At 35.2% G+C, this 27,203-nt stretch overlaps 1 protein-coding gene across 1 annotated transcript; it reads left to right on the forward strand.

Annotated features, from left to right (window-relative positions):
* The first annotated feature begins 3,445 nt into the window (after positions 1 to 3,445).
* Positions 3,446 to 23,936, forward strand: LOC136805114 (wings apart-like protein homolog). Its single transcript, XM_067061677.1, has 20 exons — positions 3,446 to 5,264; positions 5,542 to 5,598; positions 6,059 to 6,229; positions 6,634 to 6,699; positions 7,129 to 7,311; positions 7,702 to 7,783; positions 8,497 to 8,581; positions 8,793 to 8,844; positions 9,172 to 9,283; positions 9,678 to 9,766; positions 13,788 to 13,864; positions 14,194 to 14,306; positions 14,587 to 14,702; positions 15,048 to 15,190; positions 16,317 to 16,393; positions 17,474 to 17,599; positions 20,012 to 20,116; positions 20,413 to 20,501; positions 22,402 to 22,497; positions 23,187 to 23,936. Exons 1-20 carry the CDS (start codon positions 3,510 to 3,512, stop codon positions 23,286 to 23,288), a joined length of 3,696 nt encoding a protein of 1,231 aa, XP_066917778.1. The 5' UTR covers positions 3,446 to 3,509; the 3' UTR covers positions 23,289 to 23,936.
* Positions 23,937 to 27,203: the final 3,267 nt, after the last annotated feature.

The following is a 27,203-nucleotide window of genomic DNA, read 5'->3' on the forward strand; positions in this document are numbered from 1 at the left end:
TTAAGCAGATTTTTGCAAAAAAATTTTGTTGGCTCAAAAAACGCATGTTTATCTATAAGAATCACTATTGATAAGCATACATCAATGTTCTTAGTCAAATTACTCAATTTTTTATGAGATAGATGTTTTTTTCTGCTCATGAGGGCTTACTTTTGAAGAATATGTGTGGTTAGACAGGAAATTTGGGTTGCTTGGCGTGTTTTCATAGACAAACTGGCCAAATTCGATATTTTTTTATAAGCACATTATCAATTACTTAGGTATTGGCTTTTCTCGAGATTGGCTATTTCATTCTTTATGATTTTTTACACAAAGATGCATAACTATAAACCCTTGAATGTGACAGAACCCGATTTTCGAAAAAAAATGTTTTTGGGCAAATTTGGGCCAAAAAACGGCTACAAAAACGGGTTTTTTCGACTTTGTGAAAAGTTGGATCATTAATTTTTTCTAATTTTTTGTATAAAAGAAGGGTACCATCATAGGTAAAAGATGGCTTAAGCAGATTTTTGCAAAAAAAATTTGTTGGCTCAAAAAACGCATGTTTATCTATAAGAATCACTGTTAATAAGCATACATCAATGTTCTCAGTAAAATTATTCAATTTTTTTATGAGATAGATGTTTTTTTTTTCTCACGAGGGCTTACTTTTGAAGAATATGTGTGTTTAGACAGGAAATTTGGGTTGCTTGGCGTGTTTTTATAGAAAAACTGCCCAAATTCGATATTTTTTATAAGCACATTATCAATTACTTAGGCATTGGCTTTTCTTGAGATTGGCTCTTTCATTCTTTATGACTTTTTACACAAAGATGCATAACTATAAACCCTTGAATGTGACAGAACCCGATTTTCGAAAAAAAATCTTTTTGGGCAAATTTGGGCCAAAAAACGGCTAAAAAACGGTTTTTTTGGACTTTGTGAAAACTTGGGTCATTAAATTTTTCTAATTTTTTGCATAAAAGTAGGGTACCATCATAGGTAAAAGATGGCTTAAGCAGATTTTTCAAAAAAAATTTGTTGGCTCAAAAAACGCATGTTTATCTATAAAAATCACTATTAATAAGCATACATCAATGTTCTCAGTCAAATTACTCAATTTTTTTATGAGATAGATGTTTTTTTTCTCACGAGTGTTTAGACAGGAAATTTTGGTTGTTTGGCGTGTTTTTATAGAAAAACTGGCCAAATTCGATATTTTTTATAAGCACATTATCAATTGCTTAGGTATTAGATTGATTGGCTCTTTCATTTTTTACGATTTTTTGCACAAAGATGCATAACTATAAATCCTCGAATGTGACGGAGCCCGATTTTTGGAGAGAAAAAATTTGGGTAAATTTCAGCTAAAAAAAACGCCATAAACGGGTTTTTTGGACTTAGTGAAATATTGGACCATTATTTTTTTCTGATTTTTTGTATGAAAGTAGATAAAAGATGGCTCAAGCAGACTTTTGTAAAAAATGAATTTTTCAGCTCAAAAAAAGATCTTGATCAATAAGAATCACTATTAATAAACATACATCGATGTTCTTAGCCAAATTACTCAATTTTTTGGAGATGTTTTTTTGCTCACGAAGTCTTGAATATGAAAGAACATGAGCAACAAGAAACAAATAAGAAACAAACGACTAATTTTAATAGATTGTCACTATTTGTGTTCTGAATGATTGTTTAATGGTCACGTCACGTAGATATCAATTATAAACGTGTTAAATGCATAATCCAGGTAGGTCCATCAAAGTATCACTTGTTATGCTTGAGGGGGGGACATAGAAATTTTTGGAGGCAGGGTGGGGAAAAATGAGGGGGGGGGTGGAAAATTTTCATTCTAGGTATGGGGGGGGGGAGAGACCCTGAAGGACACTATGTTTCTAGCTGTCAAATGTACTTTTTTACGGCTTTTTTACTTTTCGATAATTTTTAATGTGACTTTTTAGTTACCAAATTTTTATAATTTTTACACCCAGTAGGTGTGTGTAAATACTGTAATGTTATACTTTAATGATTGAGTGCCAAAAACTTACAAAAAATGTGAGACATAAAATTTCACCTATATTTCACCTATTCACCTATATTCACCTATTCACCTATATTTCCCTTGTGTAAGCCACATTTTTGCCCATTTAACAAACTATAAGCCACAAATCAGTGCAGCTAATGAAAAATTTAGCCCTTTGCTGGCAATGCTGAAAAGAAAGTATATTTCTGACTGTTTCCATTATTGAGAACTCAGCCTTAAAATTTCTTGGTAGGGTTAGCCACATGACCAGTAAGCCACATTTTTTGCCCACACTTCATTTGCTTGTAACTCCCCTGCCTTTAATTAAGTAAGTCACAAAAATTCGCTCTTTATGCAATGGGTAGATAATTTCCTCAACTTCGTAACCATCAAAGCGATGCTAAGTGTAAACCACATATTTTTCCCAAGTTATGGTCAATTTAGTGGCTGACAATAAAAATGTCACAAAACAGGGGTTTATTTTTGATTGGGATCATTGTCTTGAAAGCTTTAAAATGAAAAAAAATTACTGATTTGGTCAGAATTTCAAAAATTATTTTTAATTACGACCAATTTTATGGGGAAAAGGCTTGCAAGGGGGAGCATATACAAAATTTCAACTTAAAAGCAGTTATTACAGTAGTGGGGTCGTTTAGCATAATTTACGGGAAAACAATATGATCTAGCTGAAACTTTCTCCAGACCTTCTCTATAGGATGGTTATGCCTCAGGAAAAATTCCCCTAAAATCCCACTGGTGGAACATCCCTTTTTTGGAACATTTCCTTTTTCCCCAGGCAAAACCCTAAGGGCGAAATTTTTTGAAAATTTCAAACTCATTTTCAGACATTATCAAGTATACCATTCGAAAGCTCTCGAAAGACTATATAGAAGACTTTTAAACGGGTATAGCCGATTTCATTACCTAACTCAAGATAATTCACGCAGAAGACGCGTTTTGTTTATGGTCAATTTTGACCAAAGTGTGGCGAAAAGTGGAACTTGCGCATGAAATATCTCGAGTTAGGTAAGGAAATCAGCTATAACCGTTTAAAAGTCTTCTGTATAGTTTTTCGAGAGCTTTCGAATGGTATACATGATATTGTCTGGAAATAAGTTTGAAATTTTCAAAAAATTTCGCCCTTAGGATTTTGCCTGGGGAAAATAGAAATGTCCTAAAAAAGGGATGTTCCACCAGTGGGATTTTAGGGGAATTTTTCCTGAGGTATAAGCATCCTATAGAGAAGGTCTGGAGAAAGTTTCAGCTAGATCATATTTTTTTCCTACAAACAGCCTGTATTTTTGTAACACGACCACACTACAGGTACATAGTAACTGCAAAGGTTGGGGTATAGAATTTTTGGCCTCTAAAAAGCATTTACTTACTGCTGATGTCTTTTAGTAACTGCATAATCCCAATGTTAGAAACATTTTTCTTTTTTTTAGACCCTTTATAAATAAAAACTGTTAACTATCTGAATATAAAAAAAGACAACATAGTATCAACCATGCCAAAAGTCAACGCTACAAAACGCAAGGCATACACATATGGAGGTCAAAAGAAATCGGATAATGATGGCTGGAAAGAAATAGCCAAATCCCCCAAAGCTGGTAAAGTCAGTCTTCCAAAGAGCAAAGGGATCTGGACCAGTATTTCCGTCAGTCCTTTCAAGAAATCCCCTTTCAAAGAGCCAACAAAACGTAAAGAGAATGAAGATGATGACCCATTCAGTTTCAATGACATGGATGCTGATTGTTTTGATTTCAAAGAAAATGGCATCAATGTTAGTCCTAAAAAGAATCTCAAAGTAGCACAGTCTCCACGTAGCGCATCTAAAAAGAACCCATTGTTATCAGGAAAAGCTTTACCCGAAGAAAGTCAGACTATCAATGTTTCTGATTTAAAAGAAAACAAAAAGAAAACAGGAAAAACAGATTTGAAAGGGTTTAAAAAAGGAACACTGGCTGCACTCAAAGCTGAATTGAGTAGCCCTAAAAAATCACCTACAAAATCTCCGTCAAAAAGGACAACTAAACAAGACCAAGCAACGAAATCTCCAAAGAAAGGCTCGTTAGCTGCCTTGCAAGCTAAACTTCAAAGTCCCAAAAAAAATAATACAAAGGCTAAAGAGACAAAACCAAGAACAAACAAGAAGTCCCCACCAAGCAACACTTCTAAAAAGTCTCCCACGACATCGAAATCCTCTGTTGTATCTAATAAAGCACCTTCAAAGTCTGCAAAACCTGTAAAGAAATCAGCAAAATCACCTACTAAGACTACTACGGCTACAAAGGATCCTACTATATCAGCAAAAGCTGCTACCAAAAAATCTCCAACAAAAGCAAACAATTCACCAGCCAAGAAATCATCAAAAGAAACCAAAAAATCGCCAGTAAAAGCTAAGAAATCACCTGTGAAAATCATGTCCAAGAAAGTTAAAGTTAGTTCTGCTAAGAAGGTTACACCAAAAACTAAAACAGAAAAAATTGATTCTAAAACCAAAAAAATAACATTGGAAAAGGTACCTGTCAAACCTAAAGCAGGCAGACCTAAGAAAAAAATAACTTCTCCTGTCAAAGAAAAGATTCTGGTTGAAAAAGAGAATGATACTAAACCTAAACGTGGCAGGGGGCGTCCAGCCCGGAAAATTCCACAAACGGAAAGTGAAGCCAGCCAAGAACCACCATCAAAACGAGCAAAGAAATCTGCCAAAGTTAGCCAGCAGGCTAGTCAAGAATTAACAGAGCCTGATATTGAAATGTCAGGTGAAAGTGAGGAAATCTTTCCGAAAGGAGATGAAGATAAGAAGGGTGTTGATATCACTGGAGATAGTTGTGAAGAGGATTCAAATGAACAGGAAGAACCTGAAGATGTCATTACAATGTCTAGTGAGGATACCCAAGAGGAGTCTACTGTTTCTGAAAGTCAAGAAGCAGAGGAAAATAACATTGAATCTAACGACAATACAGAAGACCTTGAATCTGTTGAGGGAGAAGAGGAAGAGCCAGTGAAGAAAACCAAATCAGTTTTCGCTTATTATGATAAACCGAAAAACATTTTTGCCGAATCCAAAAAAAATGTCATTTTCAATGATGATGATGATGATTTTGGTAATGATCTGGCTGCAGTTGAGGTTGACCGCAAGAAGAAAGACCAAATGAAGAAAAGTGATGGAGTAACACCAAGTACACCTGAGAAATCTGGTCAAAATTCAGAAGTCATTCGGGGTGGAGAGGTTGATAAAGAAAAGAAGCTGGTTAAGGTTTGTTTATTCTTGTCTTTGGTAATTCCTTTTCGATGGTTCTTTTACATGGGGACCAAGAGCAATTTAATTGTCCGTCTAAAATCAAGCTTTTGATATGTATTGAAGATCGAATGACTTTGGACACTGTCAATAAGGTCAAACTAGCTTGTTATTTAATTTTGCTACTTTTTTATAGTTTCAAATCATAAACCTATGTTTGAAATGCATCTTGAAACTCAAACAATCCTCTGTTGAAAGAATCTATCATGTTAAAATTTGTTCCATTTATTTGTAGAGTCCTTTCAAGTCATTGAACCCCAATTTTCGAAAGTATAGACGTTTCTCAGCATTGGTAAGATTATTGGTTTCATTTACACAATTATAACAACCAGTAAATTTTAGCTCAGGCTGGCATGTTCTTAATTTTTTGAAATCTTTGCAATATAAAAAAATGTTCCAAAAATTTATTAATTCTTGGTCTTCTTTAGCTTATTCTTATTCGCTAGAGCCGATGCTCAAATTGTTCTTAATTTATTCTTCAGTTTAGGCCAATTTTCAGCTTCGTGTTCTTAAAAAATTGCACTTATTAAAAAAGAGCGTGTATATTTGAAAATGACTTCTTTTTGTAGAAGGAGCTTTTTAAAGACACTCCTTTAAAATTAAAGTTTTTTGGTCAAAATTGCACAACGTATCAATAAAGGTTTAAGGTTATTTTTAAATCTCGTTACATATGAAAGTCCATCAAATTCCTCCGTTAACACAGCTTTTTCAGCTTTGTATTCTCACAAAATTGTTTGAATTGTTTTTTTCAGCCGACAGACATCACAATGGCACCGAACGACCAAGAAGAAATCTCCTCACAAGAATATGATAATGAGAATGAAGAAAATGGTGAACTTGAGAAATCTTCTTTTTTACACATGACCAACATTTTCGGACAGTCCGGTTCATCTGCTTTCCGTGTCCGAAAAGACGAGAAAGAGGTATGAGAAGGTTTTCGAAGATTAATTTAAACTGCTATTTTATCTCCATTCCCACTGTTCATTTTCAATTAATAATCGGCCTGATTGATTTCAGCTTAAGGTCAGGGCAAACCAGGCCAACATTTCATCCAACATTATGTTTCAGTGTTGGATGAAATGTTGGATGAAAAACTAAAAACGTTTAACTTTCGAATGTTAAGAGTCTTTCATCTTGCCGAAAATATCAGATCAAATGTTTGATGGTGAACAAACTTCATCCAAGACGTTTTTTTCTTCAGTTTATAAATTTTATAAACAATTACAGGGCCCGACCTGCCAGTTGATCAATCTTGAGCGTTCGTCTCGTCAATCATTATGGTTAAGCCTGTCAAAGTATTATTCCAATATATTTCTTTACTTTCCAGTTGTATACTGTTGTTCGAGATACAAAGCATGCATACCAATGTTTGGAACATGGTGAAACACAACTGGTAAGGCTACGTACAGAAATCCTTATCACTACTAAAATTGGTTTCAAAGATGAAAGCTTTCGAAATTTTACGTTTCGATCAATAGAATTTCCCAATTTGAATTTACTAAAATACTTCAAAGATGACTCTCGGAAGATTTTCAATGACTACCAACTGTTCTTAATATTATATTTTATTTAAATTAAAGGATACAATCAGTTCGTATTAACTTGATTCTTCGGATTCTCTCGCTAATTAGAGATAATTTATTAGCTTAGGTTAATTATCGAACCTGCTTGTCCCGCGCACAGATTCCCTTGGCTAGCATCCCGCCTTACCGGGTCAGTATTGTCACGAGTACATCCTTTACTAAATGTAAATAGCGTATTTTATTCTATAGTTAACTTCTATCAATAATCTTGATACTTGAATCCTTCGGATTCTCTTCAGTTTAAAGATGATTTGGAATACTTGCTGGACGGTTTGAAATCATCGCAGAACACATCGACACGTTGTTTAAGTGCTTTGAACCTTGCTTCAAAATGTTTGTCACCTGAGTTCCGAATGCACATGAAAGCTCATGGAGTGTTCGATTCAATATTCAGCTTATTACAAGACGCACATACCGATGAGGTTTGTCTAATGATCTCTAACCTCTTGATTAAATCGTGTGTCCAGAGCTGACTCTCCCGCCATATTTTGTCAACTACAGGACTCGTATGTTTTTTAAATAAAACGTTCGAAAATCTTATTCTAAATTTCATGGGCAAATAATTTTCAGGATATTTTTTCCTCTCGTACATTAAAGTACTTTATCGATTTTTTCCAAAATAAGGGACATTTTAAATTTCCCAATAGATTACTTTGATAATGACTTTTGACCAATTTTGACCAACTTTTGACTCAATTGACCTGTTCTAAACAAAGTAAAACTGCAAACTCTGAGGCAGAAATTTTCGTCGAAATTATATTCTATGTTGAATGGCTGACCCGTATTGTATCCCTGTATTTTTTTCTTTAAAGCTCTTATCTCTGTGCACATCAAGTATCATGTACATCATCTCCAAGGATCGCCAGAAGACTGGCTTCTCAAAGAAAATGATTGGTATGTTTTTACATGCTTTGGTTGATTTATTTTATTGAAGAATGAGCGTTTTTTACAATTTTGATCATGGTCAATAGACGAAGCCATGGAAAGGTACATCGTCCAGTAATCTGGCACCCGATGTAGAAATTATTATCGGACACAAAAAAAATTTCAACTTCCGAAAGGAATGGACGACGGAGCTATGCCAGACCACATCACAGATTTTCTGCGGGATGCATGCACCACAGCCCTGCTTTCAAGGGATTGTCGCGTCCAACTGAAATATTTTTGGGGTTACGCGTGAGTGCAGTTGAACATATCGAATTCCTCATTTCTTCTGCAATGGGAAATTGGCCCGCCCCTTTAGAGTTTCAACACGTGGGTGCCCGCTATTCCGCGATCGGAATATCAGATTTAGCATCTAGCTACGGTTGTGCGCAAGGTTGAGAAACTAAAGACCTAAAGTGGTACTTGACACATCTCTGTTAGATAGATAGAGGAATCCAGGGAAAAGTGTGATACCCCTCTCCTACCTAGACAACTTCTGTATTTGAGAACAGAACCTACGGGTTCTCCTTTTCTGCACTTCGCAAACTTTCAAATGGACGAAATCTAATCTTTCAGATGAGCTAAAAAAGAATGACCAACACCTCTATTAAAGAATAATGTATTGACCTAGCTTAAAAGTACCAAACTATTAATCAATTTAATTTTTTTTGATATCTTTTTAGCATTTGTTCTAAATATATTGACAAAAGCACCTTCGACACAACCATCAGGGCAAAAGACTTCAGAGAAAATCAACAACAAAGTCAAGTAAGTGGAACTTATTGTTTGATAAATATCCAAAATTGCAATAAGTTATTTGAAATTTGATTTTATAATTTTCTAATAAATTTACTGAAGAAGAAATGTTTTTGAAATTGAATAGCTCTGCATATTGATTAATGAAAGTCAATCGTATCATCCTGATCAATAGTATGCTATTGACAATTTAATCAGAAGTTTTTTTCAATTCTGTTTTCAGAGATCTTTTCGAAAAATATGACGATTCTGTAATCGATTCACTCAACGTTACCGTGAGTTTCCCTTTTTTAAACGGCAGAGGGTGTCAAAGCCTACCAAGGAACGAATTTCCCTTAAAGGGATTACTATTTGAGAGATCGTTTCTGTACTTTCAAAAGAATATTTACCCAATTTACAATTTTAGGCAATTTTCGAATGTTGAAAAATAATAGCAAACACTTGGTTAATTTTCAATAGCGTTATCATTCCTTTTTCTCCAATATGATCTTGTTTAGCAATAATTTTGATCGATTCATCAAACAGTTTAAAAGACTAATGAAATCTCGGAGAATTATAAATCTACCAGGATTAAATCATCTTTCTATATTTTCCAAATTCAGTCAGGCATCCTAGCACGCGAAACCTTACTATCACTGACCTCACAAAAGACTGGCGAATGGTTTAAAGAAGACATTCGAATCCTTGGTGGACTGGATCATATCTGTGATGAAAGTAATCAATAATTTATTTTATTAATCTTTTCATATTTCTAAATAATGGAACCACTCACTGAAGCTAAATTCCAACGGTATGGAAAGAATTAAACGGCCTTGATATTAGTTTTAGAGAATTATGAGACGAATATAACCAGTTTTTTAACATTACATGTTTCTATGCTTGAATCTTCCTCAACGGGCTTTCCCAGAAAAGAATTCACTGGGGTGGAATTCAGAATTGGACATCTTAATAAGTTATCCCTAGGTGGTAAACACACACACAGGGATATAATAAAATTTCATTCTAGTCTCATAATTTTTCGTACCCCTAGACCAGAAATCGTACACCTACCCATGTTTCTTTTCAAGGAAAGTCTCAACAGTAATTTCAATTTATTCTTCATTGTTAGTTTACTCGTCAAGTCGTTGTATGCAGAAGCGTGAAGAATTGATCAAACATTTCAAACAGACTGAAAGATGTCTTCTTCTTCTGTGTGATGTAAGTTTTGCATGTTGGTTACGTTTATATAAGGACTCATTTTGTGTTTCGCAAGCTTTGGGTGTAAAAAGCAAGAACCAAGCATAACGGATTTTACACTGCCAGATCTAATGCATTTATAAGCTATTTAGTCAGGTTGCTGGACCACTTTTTTGGAAATCTTAGTGCGAAGAATCTAAAATATTTTGGAACTTGTTATATAACATCAAAGGGTTCAGAAAAGTTTTACTGGCCATTTTCTATCCACCTCCTTTACTCGTTTCCAGGCCTTTTTAAGATTTTGTGACGTCATCAGGGCGGTCAAGCTAAGGTGAAATTTGAACCTCCACAAATATGGTCATATTATACATCGTTGGATCGGAAATTTGATGTAGATTTCAAAAAAGGTTTATATCATAGGGTGAAAATCAAGTGAAAAAGAGTTATTAATGCAGAAAGTGACCAATATGTCGTCATAGTTAATTTTTGCTTACAGAATAACAGAATGATTATTCGATGTTCTTGAATAGCTTAGACCTTAGACGTTATACTTGGAAGTCAAGAGTGTTTATTTATGGTACGGCAATTTAGCTGATTAATCAAAGGGAAGGAATTTTCACTAAAAAGCCCTTTTCTTTTTATTTTGTTATCAGTATCATTCCTTCCATTTGGGCTTAAGATAGATACTTTATCATGACTTTCTCAGCCCGGGGGAGCATTCAAGGAAAACGACATACCGTAAGTGCGGCCCTTAAGGGTTCCTTTTCCAAGCTTTCTTTTTAAGTGCATTGTAAGGGTCGAAAAAAAATCGCTCTCTGATTCAAATTCAGACCATTTTTTACCTTAAAATGGTAAAAAAATATTCAAGAAATTGTCCCGCAAGGGTCGATGTGTCACCCAAATTTACTCAAATCTGCCTAAATTTTCTCTGTACTGTAAGGGTCAGGATTTGAAGCCCTTATTTTGGGCCGCTCGTACGGTCGTTTTTTGAAACGAATGGCCCCTGAGACTTTCAGGGTATTTACGGACCGGACCGGTCCTCTGACCTTAGAAACGCTAAACTTTTGCGAAAAAGTCACCCTTAGAGAGATTTCACTCATGGCATATCGGACTTCGATAAATCGGTAAAAAAGTGACCCTTTGAGAGACGATTTTTCTCGGGGGGGGGGGGGCAAATGGAGGGTATGGGTGCGTGCCTTGGACTTGCAAACTCCCATTAATGGTTGCAAAAATCACAAACTCAAATTTTAGCCCCACTATGGGTCGGGAAAATAGGAAAATTTCAACTTCTTGCCTCTAAAATGATCAAAATTTGGTAAATTTTTCCCCTCCCTTTAAGTCCCGCTAAGGGTCCGAGGGTCAAAAGTCGGCTGGCACACCCCCGTCGCCTTGCAACCCTAGAACACCCCGGATGTGTTCTTTTATCTTCTAGGATACCACATGCCATGATTCTAAAAGCCTGAATTGTTTTTGTTAAATAATGAGTTTCGGGGACAAATTTACTTTGATCGGGTTAAAGTGCGATGACTGCTAGATTTCTGTCCGATAAATTTCGATCATTCGATTACGAAATTTGGTCTACGAACAACTTTTTGCCTGCATACACTTGTAAAACTGCATTTTTCCCATGAACTTTTGCCGCGTTACTAACAAAGGACACGTCAATTTTAATTTGATTACCTTATCGACCAAAACTTAGTCGACCTTAATTATTAGTCGGCCCTAAAATTTTAGTCACCTGGTCAAAATTTAGTCACTTAGGGCCGTCCCTTTTTGCATGTTCAGAATTATGCTATAAGGGTTGCCCCCCCTCAAGTCAAAAGAAGGGTCGTAAAAATAGCTAAATCCAATTTCATGACTCTTGAAAGCCTAATCCTAATAATAAGCTTCCCAAAATTTAAGAAAAGTCGGGTTTAGGGGCCCAACCTTAAAGTCGGAACTTTGGATTTTTATAAGCACATGGTTGATTATAAAAGATGTGTCTCCTCTTCGGCGATTCATATTTCGTTCTATATGTTTTTTTTACTGTCGGACTAGAAAGTGTCGGACTACTGACGACCTCCCATCAGAATATATCAATACGAAACAAGCTAGATGCTGAATGGACCTACCTGATGATAAAAGTTAGATAGCAATGCGAGGAGAAAAATGAAAAAAATCAGTCAGAAAATATAGCGTTTAGCAAAAATGCATAACGCAAAAAATTCATCATTGATTGTTGATGGGGGGAGAGGAAAGGGTTATAAGGAAAAAATAAATAGAAAGTTGTGGTCGCAAAAATCAGTTTTATTGGCAATTGAATCATGCTTGATGGTGAGCATTGTTATCAATAATGTTTTTGTGTGAAAAAAATTGGAAATATAAGGAAAAAATCCAATGAAAATCTGCAAAAACGACGATTTCCGGCATTTTCCACCAGAAGAAATTTTTCTCAAAAATCGAACTCGGCCATGTTTTGAGCATTGCGAATACGCATCTCTCTGCAAAAAATCAGAAAAAACAAAAAATGAAAATTCGACGAAATGTCAAAAAACCGGTTTTTCCGGCTATTTCCGGCATTTTCGGCCGAAAAAAAATGTTTTTCGAAAATCGAGCTCCGTCACATTTTAGGTATTGTCATTTTGCATCAGTGTGAATAATTTCATAAAAAAATATAAAGTACAGCTCGAGAAATTCAAGAAATACTGTCTTTCCAGCGAAAATAGGTTGTTCCGGAGATTTTTAAATAGTTCCGGCTTAAAATTCAATTTTATTGAAAATTGAAACATGCTTGATGGTGGGCATTGCTATTAATAATGTTTTTGAATGAAAAAACAACCATTTAAAAGGAAAAAGCCCAATGAAAACCGAGAAAACGGCGATTTCAGGCATATTTCAGGCATTTTCCGCCGGAAAAAAATTTTTCTCAAAAATCGAACTCAGCCATCTTTGGGCATTGTTAATACGCATCTTTGTGCAAAAAATCAGAAAAAACTAATGATAAAATCTCGAGAAAATGCCAAAAAAACAGTATTTCCGGCATATTTCCGGCTTTTTCGGCCGGAAATGATTTTTTTTCGAAAATCGGGCTCCGTCACATTTTGGGCATTACCATTTTGCATCATTGTGCCAAAAATCAAAAAAAAACTAATGAGCCAATCCTGAGAAAAGCTGGTAACAGACGGACGGACGGACGGACGGACGGACGGACGGACGGACGGACGGACGGACGGACGAACGAACGAACGAACGGACGGACGGACGGACGGACGGACGGACGGACGGACGAACGAACGAACGAACGAACGAACGAACGAACGAACGAACGAACGAACGAACGAACGAACGAACGAACGAACGAACGAACGAACGAACGAACGAACGAACGAACGAACGAACGAACGAACGAACGAACGAACGAACGAACGAACGAATGAAAATGTTTTATTTATAATAATTTCTAAATCGTATTCTGATGAAATCCAATTCTTTTGATCAAGAATTAATATCAAAGCGCTTTTTGAGTTTTAAGTGCGTGTAGTAAGTATCAAAGGTGTGTTTGTGTGATTTTTTACCCCCGTCTAAGAATTCGAACGTTTTAATGTTTACATTCTATTCTATTACAAAAGCAAAGAGGGAAGACAACATGGCGTCAGAAAGTTCACTGACAACACTTTAGAGTATTTGGTGTAAAACTTTTATCTGTAACTTTGGATAAAGGTAGAATTAGAATGTCCAGTAAAGGGAAATGATTTAAGTAAAGTAGGAAGAATAAAATGTGCATCAAATTAGATTCTTCGCAGTGAGGTTAACTAAACTTGAAATTTTTGAGGTGCAGCAACCTGACTAATTCAGTCCTTACTGAAAATTTAGTCAATAGCGTTGGGTTATGGTGTCTTTCACTCAATCAAACTAGTGTACAAACAACCAAAGCTGATACAGACAAAAGCCACGTGCTACAAGATATTGAGCTAGTAATGTGGCTTGTCAGCCATTTATTTAAAAAGAAATTCCACCTGAACAGCTACTAGAATATCTAATTTTTAAACATTTTCATATTTAGATTACCTTTCGATGCAGTAAAAACCAAGAGCATTTGGCATTATACAGAGAAGGCCTTCTGATTTCAAGTTTGGTCAGGTATAAGCCATTTTCTAATTCTCAACTTCAGTTGAGCTAGAATTTTCATTTTAAGGGCGTGGTCACAAGGTTCAGTCCAAAACGAAGCTAAAGCATTTCTTATATCAAAAATGTTATGTTGATGTTTACAATTGGGCCTACAAGTAATTTAGAAAATACTGAAGTTGAGCCAGTGCGGCTAGCACGTTCGACAGTAAAAATAATTACAGAAAATAACAGAAAATCTCAACAATCACACTTGCTGGTTCTTCGCTTTTCGTAGTAGAACGTCGCTTTAGTATGAAAGAATGATTTCGTGGAACTCCCTGTATCATAACTTTATTTTCTAGGATCATCACCTTCATCACAACAAAAGTAGATTTGAGCGAAGATTTCGATACGACGTGTCAAAGTTGCCTATTTGCCATCCTTCGATTCTTGACGAATCTGTCCCATGAAAATGGTGAGCACTTCATATCCATTTCTGTAAAATAAAGCCTTTAATCTATATCTCTCTGTAAAATATCTTTCCAACGGTGTATACCTTTTTAAAATAGCATAAGTGCGTGCTCAGAAATTGTTAAAAATCTGAAGTGTCCACATACTTTGAGACTTTAGAACTCTTTTTAGCAAATCATTTTAGACAATAAGCCCTCTATATAACTTCATATTATATTGTTTGGGTTATCGAATTATTAAAACATCGTAACTCCACTTTGTAAAGTTAAATCTAATTCTTCTAGAAACGGGCAGTGTGAAGATTTGCAAACAAGAAGATGCTTTGAATTGTTTCATGAGATGCGTTCTCTACATGCCGCAATTTCTCGCCGAAAACAAAACTTTCGATTTTATTGTTGTTGTAAGTGTCTAGTGGTGGTTTTATCCAAGGTTCTTAGAAAGAATTACGGCCTTCAATTTAGTTTCGAATTCTGGTATGTGGAGCACCATCATGATCAGTTTTACTGAACTGAAAAAAACTGAAACACACTATTTTCTCAAACTCCTTTCAAATTCAATAGTCAATCCCAATTTTTATCGACCAATGAAACCACGCAATTGATGCGATATGTCGGTCACCTTAAAGTTATCATTTGACCTTAATGGAATTCTCCCTAATATAATGGAAGAAGCTTGATTCAGAGATCGATGAAAAAATCCTGGATAGAGTTTTGAAAGATCGATATATTTTTCGCCCTTTTTTCAGGCCCTCGGCTTGCTCATCAACCTAACGGAGCACAGTAAACAAAACATAGAAATTTTGAACACAGCGTTTGGACCAGCTTGTTACGAAAGTGAAAACTCAAGCTCCATCGATGATGAGGTGTCTCCGGTAGAATCGCTAACAAGGTAGGAAAATGTTTGATAAAAAAAGTTTGAAGACCTAATATATAGTTTTTATACGATTAAAAGATTATCCTTCGATGGCAATAACTTTTTACCGGGTGCGCCCCAAAAAGGGAATTCGATTTAGAAAAGATTAATTCTTTTAAAATCCACAAAACTCGGGAATATTCGCTTAAAAGAGAGAACCTTTTTGTTGTGCGACCGGTATTAAGAAGACTTTCAACATTCCTTTTGCACGAGTTTATCAGCATTTCATTCCATCTCCTTGTTTGCTTGTTGAAATCTTCGGATGAGCGGATTTGTATTTACTTTGAAGTGAAATACCGTTTTTAAAATAAGTTCTTGACTGACTGAACTTTGTCTTAAAGGCTGGCAGGGTGAAACCTGGCGAAGCCGTCCAACATTATTTTGTGCTTAAGACTTACTCTACCTATAGCTTGTAAGCTAACTTCTTTTTGGACCTACCCCGGTGGGGTGGAGGTCCTATAAATTAACCCATGTTCGTTCGTTCGTTAGTTAGTTAGTTAGTGTGTTAGTTACCAGCTTTTCTTGAGATTGGCTCATTAGTTTTTTCTGATTTTTGGCACAAAGGTGCATGACCATAAACCCTCGAATGTGACGGAGCCCGATTTTCGAAAAAAAAATTTCTTGGGCAAATTTGGGCCAAAAAACGGCTTAAAAACGGTTTTTTTGGACTTTGTGAAAAATTGGATCATTAATTTTTTCTGATTTTTAGCATGAAAGTAGGGTACAATCATAGTTAAAGGATGGCTCAAGCAGATTTTTGCAAAAAAATTTTTTTGGCTCAAAAATCGCATTTTTATCTATAAGAACCACTTTTAATAAGAATACATTAATGTTCTTAGCCATATTATTATTATTATTTTTATTAGTTTTTTTACGATGAAAATGTCACGGTGGAGGGTAATGATTTGAGTTTTCTGTAAACTTTTTCAAAAATCTTTTTCAATAGTGTTGATAGTTTCTCTCAATAGATATGCTTTCATTTTCTTTATTTTTTTGTATTTTGACCAGTTATGTCTTATGTGTTTCATTGTTTCAATGTTCACTGATTAGTTTGATAACCAGGTAGGTCCATAAAAGTATCGCTTGTTTCGTCTTTATCCAGGTTATTCTTGGTCAGAAACGAAGCATCCAAAGACGGTGATCTTATGGAAGAATTGGAGAGACTTGAAAAAGAACAAGGTGATTGCTATTCCACACTTGTGAAGTCAATTTGGCTGCAACTTTTTAGCATCAATTTTACAATTGGGCCTGCAAGAAACTTAAAAGATACTGAATTGAGCCAGTGTGGTTAGCACGTTCGACATTACACCCTTTTTTTTATAAGAGTTATAAGAATAGCGTACTTTGGATGAGGGCCAAGTATCCTCAAGAAAGTGCCAAAAATTGAGAATGAGAGCTGAGACTTTGAGTGTGCATTGGGAGATGAATTTATATTTCTGCCTCAAGTTTAAAATTAAATCTAGCAAAAAACTTTTTTATTGTTAACCAAATGCAGAATGACTGTATTCTTATCAAAATCTGCGAATTTCACCCTAGAGGGTATTCTTAGAGTATTCTTACGATTTGGCCAATTTTCACCCTGATATCCTTATAGAAGATATTCTTATAAAAAAAGTGTATTATTAATTTTTCTTTAGCGCTTAATCCCCGACTAGTCAAAAAATAGTTTTACTTTAATTAAAAAAAAACACACGATGGCTTAACTAGAGAAATAAAAAGACCAAAAAGACACAGGATAACTTTGGTCGCTAACTGATCTTTTCATTTTTAAGATATTCAGCATGATTTTTCCTAATCGAACACTTGAAGGTTTTATTTTTTACATAAGTGTTCCCGTTTCATATCAGACACATATTTATTTCATACCAGGACAGTGTCTGCCTATTGTTATGTTATGCTGATATAAGCAAATAATGATCTTCTTTTCCTCTGACCAATCTTGCTCTAAATCCGTCTCAATCCAATGTAAAAAAGCTTGGAAATTTAAATTGATGAGTAAGCAAACGATATCACTCTTATTTAAAAACAAAACCTTCAAAGTTTGTTTCCTCTAAATCTGAAATGATATTTTTCATGTTTTGGTCGATTCAATTCGAGTGTACAGAGTGGTTAATAACCCCGTAAAATAACCCTTATTTTCATTTCTTGCGCAAATTGAAATTAAGCTCTTTTTTTTCTTACTTCTCACTGTGCCTTACTTGTGAAGATAAGGAATGGTTGTCTTTCATAGTCTATTCAAACTCTTTGTTCTTCCATCAGACGAGAAAGACGCAGAAATGCATTACCACGACGGTGAGGACGCCCTTGTGTGTGGAGACAAGTTTGATGACACTGTGGAGGAAAGTGATAAAGACACAATAATGAAGGAGGAGGGTGAAACGAAGGGTATGTTATTCGCAACTCGCATTTATATTTTTCCTAACTCGTAACTCGTAACTCACCTGCTGAACCAACTCGCAACTCGTGTTTCACGGATTAAAATCCACGTCACATGAAATGCGACAAATCAATGTGACACGACGTGTTTTCAACAAATCTTATTCATTGGCAATTCCTACACTTAGAGTAACAAGAAGCCCGTTAGGCGTGAAGGCCCAGCAAAAGCGAAATTTTCGCGCGCGATTTTCGCGAATTTCGGAATTTCTAAAAATTCCAACAAATGTTTAACAAGATTTCAAATTTCCCACAGGAAAGGGATGGCCAAAGGATTTAAAATTTTACTGCGTAAGCTAAACACAATGAAAAATAAGTCGACAAGGATAATTCTCCCTTTCTTCATTTCTTAGAACAGGGAAGTGAAAAAATAAACGAAACATAATGTAGTCAATCAAAAATGAATTGAATGTTGAAAGCTCAAAATTTTCTACCCGAAGGTAAACAATCAAATTCAAAATATCATTAAATTCAACTTCCATAAGAAACAACATCAAAAAATGTAAAAACATCGATTTATTGAGCTTCTTCGTTGTATTGTCTTTGTTCATCTTCTCCCTCTTTCCTCCATCAAGGTCAATTCGACTTGAAAATAATTATGTGTCGAGTTTGAAAAATCAAGCCACCAATTCGTTAAACGAAACAGATCCAGAAACAACCATTTTCACACGTAGCATCATGGAAAAAGTTCCAATCTTGTTCAAATTTACACATGAGCTGCATTTTAGTCTCCATTGCCATATTCCATTAATAATCGGTATTTGAAATAATTCTGTGTCGCGAGTTTGAAAAATCAAACCACCAATTCGTTAAACGAGACAGATCTAGCATGGCATGGACCAGGGGTTTAGGTACCCCCTAAGAAAATAGGTACCCCCTGAATTTTAGGTACCCCCAAACAACAGACGTTAGTAGGTACCCCCTGTGATTGGTACCCCCTGTGACTTGTCAAGAAATGAAAAAATTGTATATTTTTACAATTAAAAAGAATAATGATAGTTAGATGAAAGCAAGATAAAATATAGTTCCCAAGCCCCCAGACCTTACTGCATTAAAGTTAGATACCCTAAGAGATCATAGGTAGCCCCTGAAATTAAAAACAAATCCAGCCCCCAGCCTTTTCCAGGAAGATTTTGGTTGTAACCCCCCCCCCCTGCGGCTGGGGGGGGGGTTCATGCCATGTCTAGAAACAATCATTTTCACACGTAGCATCAAGGAAAAAGTTCCAATCCTGTTTAAATTTACACATGAGCTGCATTTTAGTCTCCATTGCCATATTCCATTTAATCGGTATATATTTGAAATAATTCTGTGTCGTGTTTGAAAAATCAAGCCACCAATCGTTAAACGAGACAGATCCAGAAATAACCATTTTTCATCATGGAAAAAGTTTTAATCTTGTTCCAATTTACAGATTAACTCCATTTTAGTGTCCATTAACAAATTCCAGAATCAGTTTATTTGAAATGATTCTGTGCCGAGTACGTTGTCGAGTTTGAAAATCATGCCACGTCCCACTGTCATTGTACTGACCATTGTTTAACAGCGACAGATTCAGAAGCAACATTGTGTCTTATTTAAATTTACACATATCAGTTTATTTATTTCTATATTAGAAGCCATTATTTCCTAAAAATAAAGTCTTTTTGAAAACAAGAAACTAAAAATGACAGTGATTTAAGGTAGAATTTTCACCCCTAAAGATTTATGAAAACTTGAGCAAAAACTATAAGACTGTAAGATTTGACAGAATGTTGAAAAAGGTTTACAAAGAAAAATCACTAAAAAGTTTCTTTGGTTTGAAAGTCTTTAAAGCAAAGAAAATGTTCAAGAAAGTATGAATCAACACGAATCAATTTCCTCGCTTCGACCGCCATCTTGTTTTGTTTTGAAAACATTTGTTGTTTAAGGAGCGCGAAATCAGAAAATATATCTTTTTTTAGCCAGTACCCGACTTTAGCAAGCTTTTCGCTGTCCAGACGGCAAAAAGTGTGTTACTGGTATTAAGCGCCGTTTCTACCAAAATGGACAGACAGAAGGAAACACGGACAAAAAAATAGTGAGACTCTCATTAAAGGCCCACTCGCTAGCGCTGGGCCAATAAACCGGCATTTATTTGTTCTTGTTATTTAATATTTAACGAATTGATTTTTTAAGGTTATCAATCTGTTACATAGATGGAAAATCTGTATTGTCCGTGAAAAGCTCATTCGTCCAGAACTTTTATTTTTACGGTCGGTCGGCTCAGCTATCTATGAACTAAATAGAAAGAGTTGAAAAGAGCAGAGAATCGAACCGCCCCTACCTTAGGGCGCTTACGCCTTGCATCATCCGTTCTTGACTCTTCGTTTGTTATCTTTTCAGACGGAGAAACAAAGGAGGAAGAGAAAGCATCAACTTCTGGGGAGAAGAAGCCAGAAGAATCAGCTATTCAATTGAACAAGAAAGAAAAAGAGGACATCAAAAATAGTAAGAATTTCTTTGATTCCTCTTTTGCTCCACCTTAGGGTGTTTGAGGCTATAACACAAGGGACCATATAATTATGCCTAAATAAAATTTTACTATTTTTACCAACCAACCTTTAACTTAATTAACTTTAGACTCGTCATTGTTTTCTTTTGAATGCAGAAGATATTTGCACTCGTCTGGTAAGGTTTCTGCGGAAATCTTACGCGCACTGATCGATCAAGGGTTCTTGTTTTGGTACGGGCGTTGGATAGTAAAATAAACCTTGTTGTAACTGTTTATTGCATTATCTTTTCAGCGTTGGAGAAAGCGCACCAGCATATGGAAGACAGTCACGTGGCTGCTTACTCAGCACTTTTGATTGGTCTCTTAGCCGAACGAAATAAAGTGAGTCTTTTTTATGTTTTCTTTAATGTCACGGCTCTGATGTGTCGCGAGCACGAACAGTGTCTGGTAAGCGCTGTGATTTCCCTATATAGGGGTAGGAAACTATCCTGGGATAGGGTCCGGTCCGATGATATCGGAGGGTTAGCTTCTCTCTTTAGTCGAATACCACGCCATGAATCGTTACTCTCTAAATGGCTTTCTTTCTATGGTAGTTAGTTGGTGGACTTTGAACCCAGAGAAAAAAAATACAAAATTCTTAGGCTACTTTTTTTAAACCTGTATTCAGATAAAACAACGATTCTTGAGTGAAAGCATGAACATATAAACGACTGGACATCCATTTCCTTTGTATTTTTGAAGATAACACAGCTAGCTTCGTTGCCGCCTCGTTAAAATCATCAAATGAAACAATAAATTTTGATGGTGTACCTCATGGGAATCCCTTGCTAACAACTTCAAAACCTTGACAAAAGTTTCTGTTGTTCTACTCTTCTCAAGTATTTTATCTCTATCATAGTCTAGCAAGCTAGACGACTAATTTATACATAGTAGAAATAAAGCAAAAAGTAATGAATGGAACAATTTTAGTCGTCTAGAAACCTTTGTGCACTAACTCCAAACAAAAGAAAAGTGTCAATATTGCAATTATAATTTTTTCCTGCTCAAAATAATTCTTGAGAAAAAAAAGTATGTGTGGATTTGTGTATTGAAAGTTTTTTATTTGAGTTGATTTCGTTTTGAGAGTTTGTTGTTGCTTGATAAATTGTTTTCTCGCTACGCAAGTTTCTGCGTAGCTAGCCCCTGTATCTATAAGGCTGGAACACCGGATTCTTCCAGTCGTTTATACAAACTAAATCCCGTTTTATTGTTATTATTATTATTATTAGTATTGGTATAATTAGTATTACACGCATTATAAACGACTCCAGTCTATCTCTATCATGACAAAGAATTGTTATGCAAAATTATCGTCAGTTTGTTAAACTTTGGACTCAAAAGTATGGAATAATTTTAGAGAGTATGGGATTCGAATTATGATATTCTTGTGACATGGGCCCTCAATTTTGGTTTACTATTTTTTTCATGTTATAAAAATAATTATTGGAGTGACAAAAGTGATTCAAAAGTAAGCACGCAGTCGAAATTCTGCATTTCTGCGTTGAAAAATGTTGATAAAATATGTTGCAAAATTTAGAATAATTCTTTTGTGAATTACGATTAATGTTCAAGCTTTATAAATCATTTTACCTAAGTAATTCCAAGAAATGAAATTCTGACGGAATATTGTCGGATTTTTTTATACCAATTTTGAAATACAGGCGGCATCGAAGCTCGCTTCAAAGACACAATGGAAGATAGACGTCCAGTCGTTTATATGTTCATGGTGAAAGCAAATACTAGTTTTGAATAACTAATAGAGTCCTCTATCTTTTATCAGCTGAATATTTTACCACTGAGCCAAAATTGATTTTGATTTTATCTTTCTAAAAATCGTCCGCAAACTAGTCGAGTGTCCGCCAACAGCTGAGAGAAATATCGACTTTTCGATGTAATCATTTGAACAGGATCCTTTTCGGTTCCGACATATGAAAAACATCAAACTAAGCCACAAAATAATAAGTTTTATCCAAAGAAATTTGTCCGCACCAAACCGTCCGCCAACCGGCCTAATGACTCTAGTTCTAAAAACTATACTGCAGACAGCCTTGAACAACTAATGACACCAAGACCTTCAATTCCTAACGCTAACCGAACAGGTAGTAAGTAGGTAGTAACAGAAAACATCATACGTACATACATCTCTTTTTCGAAAAAAGGAAGCACTGTCGAAAATGATTCACCGTCTTCACTGTGTGAATTCCATCGAAAAAATTTAGGTGAATTTATTTTTTACTTTCAGGAAAATCAAGACTCAATCCACGCTCTATTACCGAACGGTGATTTCTTACCGATGCAAACTTCGTTGGAGAAAATTCTCGCCTTCATGAAAATGACTGTAAGTTTGTTTTTATGTTGTTTTGGTCGTTTTGCGAGAGTGATCGGTAATTTGGGTAATATTAGTCATTTTTTGAGGATGTCACTTTTTATCTAAGAAAAATCCGATCAATTTAATCAAAAAATTTAAACTTGATTTTTGAAACCGTTAAAAAATTCTTCATTTTTTTGTCTTGATTTTTCTTCTTCAATTTTGGATTAATGAAATATTTTCTATTTCACAGAACGGTCTATGATGAATACACGTCGATTCCCCTAACTACACCCCTTCTCACAGACCCGGTAGCATTTTTTTCAAGCAGTGGGGATAAAAATAACGGACTGAAATTCGATGAGATATTTTTTATGAATGGGGATTTCAATTCTTTTGTTTTCAAGTCAGAAAACTCAGTGGAAATGAAAAAAAATAGTAAATATTTTGCAGTGAGGATTGGTTTATTTAATTATTATAAGTGGGGACAAAAATTGGAGGATAAATTTTCCCCGGGGACGATATTTTGGCTAATTTTTCCAGTGGGAAGGGTGTGAGAAGGGGTGTCTAACTATTTAAAAGATAAATATTCGTTTAGGATACAAGGATACAAGGGTTAATCTATTTTCACAAATCTGTTGAGAAAAAAAAACAGAAAAAAACCTCACACTCTTCTTTAAATGGATACGATTAATCAGTTTCATGATTTTATTCGATAGGGAGCAACGAACGAGGCTGGTTTCAAGGTGATTCAACGCATCATTGATTTCTTCAAAGAGTGTTGTCAAAAATATCAGGGTGTTACCTCCAACGAATCTTAGATACGATGCATTCTTTGACGAACGATAAGGCTTGTGGTTTTGTTTAACTCTAGTACTTACCAAACTTCGTCTTATAAGTGTTGTTCATGGACCCTGGATGGACGTCGTTATGAATGTTTTATTAAATTCAAAAGCACCATTAGCAGACACTATCTATTCCTTCATATTCCGAACAGCTATTGCAGGTACGATCCATAGTTTAAATATGGAATAACGAACGCCAACGCCCGCCTTTTACTTCATTTTTTAATATTTATTTTTAAAATATTTCAAGGATTTTAAATTTGTAAATATTTCCTTTCCAAATTATTGTTAGTTTTTGTTTGTTTTTTTAGGGTAGAAACATTTTGCCAACGTTTTAGGTTAGGTTGGTTTCATTTTTTCAGTTTTTTTATTCTTAAATTGTTTTACTTTTGCGTCGGACTCCTAAGTTTCCCGATTACGATACTTTGTATCATAATACTATGCACAATTATGATGCCAGCTTTTTCTTTCACAGAAGGAGCTTTTTTTGTAAGAAAGTACAGTATGTGTAAAATAGTTTTTTTTTTACGAAACGATTAGTCATTTAAAATAATTTTATTTTTATGTAAAATATATATCTAAACTGTTTTTAGACAAATATATACAAAAAGCCTTCCTATTGAATATTGTTTTATGTCACTTTATTCTTGTTCAATATTACTGCTAATCTTTGTACTGCTTTACACGTTTTTTTATAAGAATAAACTATATAAGAACATAAGGCTTTGATGGACAAAATATTAAGAACATTTTAGGGCTTTTAGGAATCTACCTTAAGTGGATAAATTTTCGCATGTACTAATTTTCGCGAGACGACACTTAAAGTATAACACCCGATTCTTTAGAAAAATTGACAAAAATACCATATATAATGGTCAAAATAGGAACATATTATTAACATTTTTAGGCTTAAAACTCATAAGCGCATCCGAAGGTCTCAAAAGTTTTGGATGTTTTTATAAAACGTGTACCCATCCACATTTTCAAGTTTCACTGTTGGGGTTTTTATTTGAGCTCTGGTTCACTTTTAATAGTGTAGCCACGGCAATATGAACATTTTACTGTTCAATATCATATTTTTGGTCAACGTTTTTCGTTTTTGTAAATTTAAGAGTAACAACCGTAATTACTCTTCATTTTCAAAATCATCATTTGGCGCCAAATCATCAGAATGATCGCCTTCGTCATTAATATTCACCGGTAATTTCACACCTAGTGTCCTTTCTTGTGTGTCATTCTCGTCATTTAATAAATGTTCATTATTTGGCGCTCCATCGAATCCTTCATTAGGCGCCATACCATCAGAAATGTCATTCATCATGTCAAACATTTCGGCGTCGTCAAAATTGACGTCATTTGAATCACCATCAATACCGACGAAATCAAACTCCGACAAATCCAGTCCGTCATCATCATCGTCACTCTCGATTTCGGCGTCAGGATTGTCGTCCCTTTGGAGATCAATACGATTGTCGTTTTTTGAGTGATCGTCATTTAGTGCCGTTGTTGTCGAAAGGGGTCCTTGAGTGTAAGTAAGAAATTAATAAGCAAATTTCAGACATACAGAAGCAGCCAGCGTAGAGATTTTTCAGAAATATGTGTTGGAGGACCAAATATTATGACCATTCATTTTTTTATACAAATGATGTGTTCTGATTTTTAGGAAGCCTTTATCGCACTATTTGTCTCCCTAAACTTATCATTACTTTATGCTTTGGGGAAAACAGTTTGCCAAGATAAACTTGTAAGATATTTGTTTTGCTCCACAAAGTGGAGTGTAGTGTTCTGAAAATTTCTAGGGTTACTATCTAGGCAGCAAGATTACATCAATTTTCTCTTGATTATAGATACCCCTGTCTACTTAAAAGATGTGTGTGTTCTGAAGCTTTCTAGGGTTACCTAGACAACAAGAACACGGTAGATGACCTTGATCCATGATTATACCCATGTCTCATCAGAACACAGCATCATTTCTAGCTGATTAATTTTCGAAGATCTGATCAGAACAGATCAAAATTTCTAGCTGAATAATACTCTCAGAACACATCGGAAAAAAAGGTCGTCTCGCCGGCTGCTTTCAGACATACCTATGGTGCCAAAGATTGTCCGCTTCAGATAGACTTCACTCTACTAGATGGGATGAGCTGGAGTTTTTATAAGATACTTCACTAATTGGTCATTTGTAATAATAGAGATGTCGCGTTCTTTAGAAAAAGCAATAAAATCCTTTGTCTCAAGATTCAACCATCAACCGAATCATTGAAAACCTTGTAAAAACCCCAGCTTGACCCTACTAGATGGGGCGAGCCTCCGAGGGACTTAATAAGACTGGCAATAATAAAATGATATTTTACGATCGATTTATAATACGTAATACGAGCGGTACGAATATTAAATAATGTTTTGTGACATCAAAATTGTTACCTATTAACATGCAAATAATTGTCATCGTCAATAGTGGAGCTCTCATTCTCTTCATTGAGATATTAGTTTTGTTATTCTGAAAAAAGGCAAAAAGTCTTTTTAAATATGATAAATTTTTTGCGTATAAAATTACTTGAATGTATTTAATATCGGAAAAACACATGAAAAACGCAAAAATTGGAAAGGTTTGCAGATTCGTGAAATCTACTAAAAATGTACTGTCCAGCTGTCGCGCGGGGGAGGGGGCGGGTACTAGATCCTTTGAGAGGAAAGATTGTGACATTTTTGCTGTGGCCCCTCACTTTGAGGGGAAGAAAGGTGCTATTCCGAAGAGTATACAATTTCCACCAGAAAGCCTCTTCTACACTTTACAGATCATCTAAATAATGACGCAATCTTTCGAGCTCCAACCCTGACCCTAACTGATAAGATCGAAATAATCAAAAAGGTCAAAATGGAAGAATAAAAAAAGTCAACTTTTGGCCATCCATAACCCCGACCGAAAAGTGACTGAGCCACCCTTATACCTTTCAGTCCTAATTGTTTATCACGGGAATAAACTACATTTGGTCTAAAAGAACGACAATTTACGCATGCGTGTTAATGCAGAAGTCTAATTTTTTAACTCTTCGGAATGGGACCTTTCACTGACTGCTTATGTACACTACAAAAACTTTAAACTAGACTAAATCAAATCATAAAAAAATTATTGTTCTCCCGAATTAAATAACGTTTAAGGGTGTTTTGAGCGTGTAAAAACTGCACGGTGGGCGACATATATTTACGAAATATTGGACCCCCATTCGCGAATTGGCTCAACGAGGCCCACGCCAAGTAATTCGCCCAAAGTTTTTCAATTCGCAGATGAATTCTACTTATTAAATAAATCAATAATAAATTCAGCATTTACAAAAGTATAAGTTTCAAAGCTAATGAATGCCAGAATTGTTGCAAAGTTCTAGAGTAAACAACCAGAGCGAAAGACAAACTTATTTGACATCTGCTTGCTAACTAAAATGTTCTCTCTCTTCACCGCATACTCCTTGGATATCCTTAAAATAAAGCTGCATCAATAAAAATTCTCTGCTTCATCATTTTCTCTCTTTACGATGATGTCATTGAAAATAGTTTTTGTTTGTGTTACAATTATGTTGGCATGGCGATTAATTGTTGTATTAACCACAAACCAAAACAAAGAACAATAGGTCTGGTTTAACAGGATTTGGCAATATATTTTCAAGGTAAGAGTGGAGGGGGCATCATGATGTCCAGGTAGGGGAACATAAATTGCCCAAAAAGGAAAATCAGCAAAATAAACCGTCCACAGCCAGGGAACAGGATCGTAGACTGCTGAAAATGTGGCAAATAAAAATTCTAGAAAGTTTCATGAAGGAGCCAGCAAAACAACTAGACCTTAAAGCTTAGAATTGTGCGTAGCATAGATAAAAAGCGTCCAAAATATCCTTT

The sequence above is a fragment of the Clytia hemisphaerica genome, unplaced genomic scaffold (genome assembly GCF_902728285.1).
Source record: "Clytia hemisphaerica strain Z4C2 unplaced genomic scaffold, Clytia hemisphaerica genome assembly, whole genome shotgun sequence".
Taxonomy (NCBI): Eukaryota; Metazoa; Cnidaria; class Hydrozoa; order Leptothecata; family Clytiidae; genus Clytia; species Clytia hemisphaerica.